Source organism: Ascidiella aspersa, chromosome 4 (assembly GCF_963924565.1).
Source record: "Ascidiella aspersa chromosome 4, kaAscAspe10.2, whole genome shotgun sequence".
NCBI lineage: Eukaryota > Metazoa > Chordata > Ascidiacea > Phlebobranchia > Ascidiidae > Ascidiella > Ascidiella aspersa.
Genome location: NC_139450.1, coordinates 8,797,753 through 8,800,150, shown reverse-complemented (window position 1 = coordinate 8,800,150; position 2,398 = coordinate 8,797,753). Strand labels below are relative to the sequence as shown.

At 44.6% G+C, this 2,398-nt stretch overlaps 1 protein-coding gene across 1 annotated transcript; it reads left to right on the top strand.

The window, feature by feature from the left end:
• The first annotated feature begins 466 nt into the window (after positions 1 to 466).
• Positions 467 to 1,709, top strand: LOC146147014 (platelet-activating factor acetylhydrolase-like). Its single transcript, XM_083388349.1, has one exon. It carries the CDS (start codon positions 501 to 503, stop codon positions 1,662 to 1,664), a length of 1,164 nt encoding a protein of 387 aa, XP_083244475.1. The 5' UTR covers positions 467 to 500; the 3' UTR covers positions 1,665 to 1,709.
• Positions 1,710 to 2,398: the final 689 nt, after the last annotated feature.

Genomic DNA, 2,398 nt, shown 5'->3' with positions numbered 1-2,398 from the left:
GAAGGTAGTACAGGCTTATTCAGTAGGTATTGTCTATAGACTCCATACGTTCAGTCGTCAGTAGATTTGAATTTCCAACTACAACTGTAGGCTATTGATGCCTCAACTTAATTCCTATAGAGGCCTAAACTTATTTCCATGACGCCATTCCATAGTTAGCTAAAAAAAAAATTAAGTGCAGAGCTTATGTTTTTAAAGGCATCAATCTACAGTTAACAGAAAAGTTAGAAAGTTAGTTAACATTACTGAAAAGGAAATGAAGAGACATTAGAAACTTTTAAAGTTTTATCTACTTCGGTAGGCTACACTATGCACGGATCTATAATGTAGCTTGATAATAAATTGCAAAGCCATTTTTGGCTTTTTGGCTTTGCAATTTATTATCAAGCTATTTATCTACTTCTATATGGGCTTTGATATTTTTCCTACGTCTTTCAGTATGTTGTTTCGTTTTGCAGGACTTTATGTAGTCTAAGGCAGTAAAGGGGTGTTGCATTTCAATGCCGGCCAAAATTCCAAGACCAACCGGACCTTTTAAGGTCGGTTGTACCGATGTAACGACTGAATATGGAGTAAACCGCAACTTGTTCCGACTCTTCTATCCAGCAAAACCAGACCAAGACCAAACTGAAGCAATTTGGCTGACAGATCCAAGGCACGCCAAAGGCGTGATGCAGTTCAGCGGGTTCGGATTGTTCGCCTGGCTGTTTAAGTGCCTTTACAAGGACGCGAAAATGCCGGCATACTTGGACGCGCCAGTTGATATTACAGCCGGCGACGCAAAGCTGCCTGTGCTGGTATTTTCGCACGGGCTCGGCGCAAATCGAACGTCCTACACCAACAGCTGCACTGAGTTCGCTTCCCTTGGTTTTTTGGTTGTAGCTTTGGAGCACGCCGACGGTTCAGCTTCAGCCACTTACTACTTCGAGAAAAATGCCACGACTGGTGCTGACGAAAAGAAGTGGGTCGATTATGTGGACGAGCCGCCTGACGACGAAAATCCACGGCTCTGGAAAATCCGCAACAAGCAGGTCAACAAGAGAGCCGCCGAATGTCTTGGCGTCATGAAGTACATCAGGCAAATCAATCAGGGGAAGTTTCAACCGGTCGAAAGCTCCATCGATTTTCTACCCTTCAAGCACAAACTTGACATTGAGCGTTGTGCCATCGTTGGTCACTCGTTCGGGGCAGCGACTGTGCTGACCGTCTTGGCTCAAGAAAACGATTTCAAAGTGGCGGTAGCCGCTGGAACCTGGACGTACCCCCTTGCAGAATCAACCTATGAGAACCTTAAGCCAACGCCTCTGCTGTTTGTGAACTCTTCAACCTGCCATCCTCCGAACAACATCAGGGACATTATGAAGCTGATAGCGGCCAACGAAGCTGCGGAAAGAAGGCCATTCGTGACCATCCTTGGAACAGTACATCAATACGCTTCTGATTTCCAGCTTCTAACAGACTGGAAAGTGATTCCAAAGTTGATTGCTCTTCGTGGCCCATCCGACCCCTGGGCAGTGAGCAAGCTTAACAACGAGATGATGGCGAAGTTTATTGGAAAGCACTTGAATCTTGGCTTTGGAGGCGAAATATCGCACCTGGTTGCAGACAGTGAGCTGCTGATGAATGGCACAAACGTGAAGCTCGCTACAGCTAACGGAAAGTGAATCGAGATTTTACATAAACTTGCAACTTAAAGAAGGAAAACAGTTTCACATAAACTTTTATGGAGGCGGGACTCATTTTTGTTGTGATGCAACTCGTACCATGTTGCCGGTAAACTTTTATGTTTGGGTTGCGGAGTTAAAAAAACAACAACTCGATTTCGGCCAATTGTGCGAATTCGTCAAGACCCAATCCTGTATTCCACCCATTTACGAACTAAAATAAGTGGGCATTAAGCAATCCACTCCTATGTTCGGAGGTCGTGAGTTCGAATCTCACTGCAGGCTAGTTGCCTGCCTTGCTTGCATCATTTATCGACATATTCAGTGAGTCTGCGATGGCTTTCGTTCAGTGAGTCTGCGATACGTAAGCCGTATAGCCGTTAATTAAAAAGCAGCATCAAAAAAGGTTAGATCACAGTTGTTAAACAAATGCGTGCGTGTATCTTTCATTGAATTCATTCCTTTAGGGTCATATAATTCATCCACCTGCAAGACATAGTTGGGAGATGTTCCACTCTATATGCTATTCGATTTTTCGATTTTACAGTTTGTGGAGGTCTTATCAGTTTCGAAATATGGTACTGCGCATGCGCACGTCGGATTCGAGACTCGGGTAGTCTGAAGTATAATCTTACTCGAGTCCTATGAGTCCGACTCCAGATAAATTAACCGACCCCGTCGAGTCCGACTTCGACCCCGCAGCCCTGCTTTATGTACTACAGACCGTAAAAGAA

Bases quoted from the DNA above. Each gene is read 5' to 3' on its own strand.
- LOC146147014 (XM_083388349.1), top strand. From the start codon at position 501: ATGCCGGCCAAAATTCCAAGACCAACCGGACCTTTTAAGGTCGGTTGT.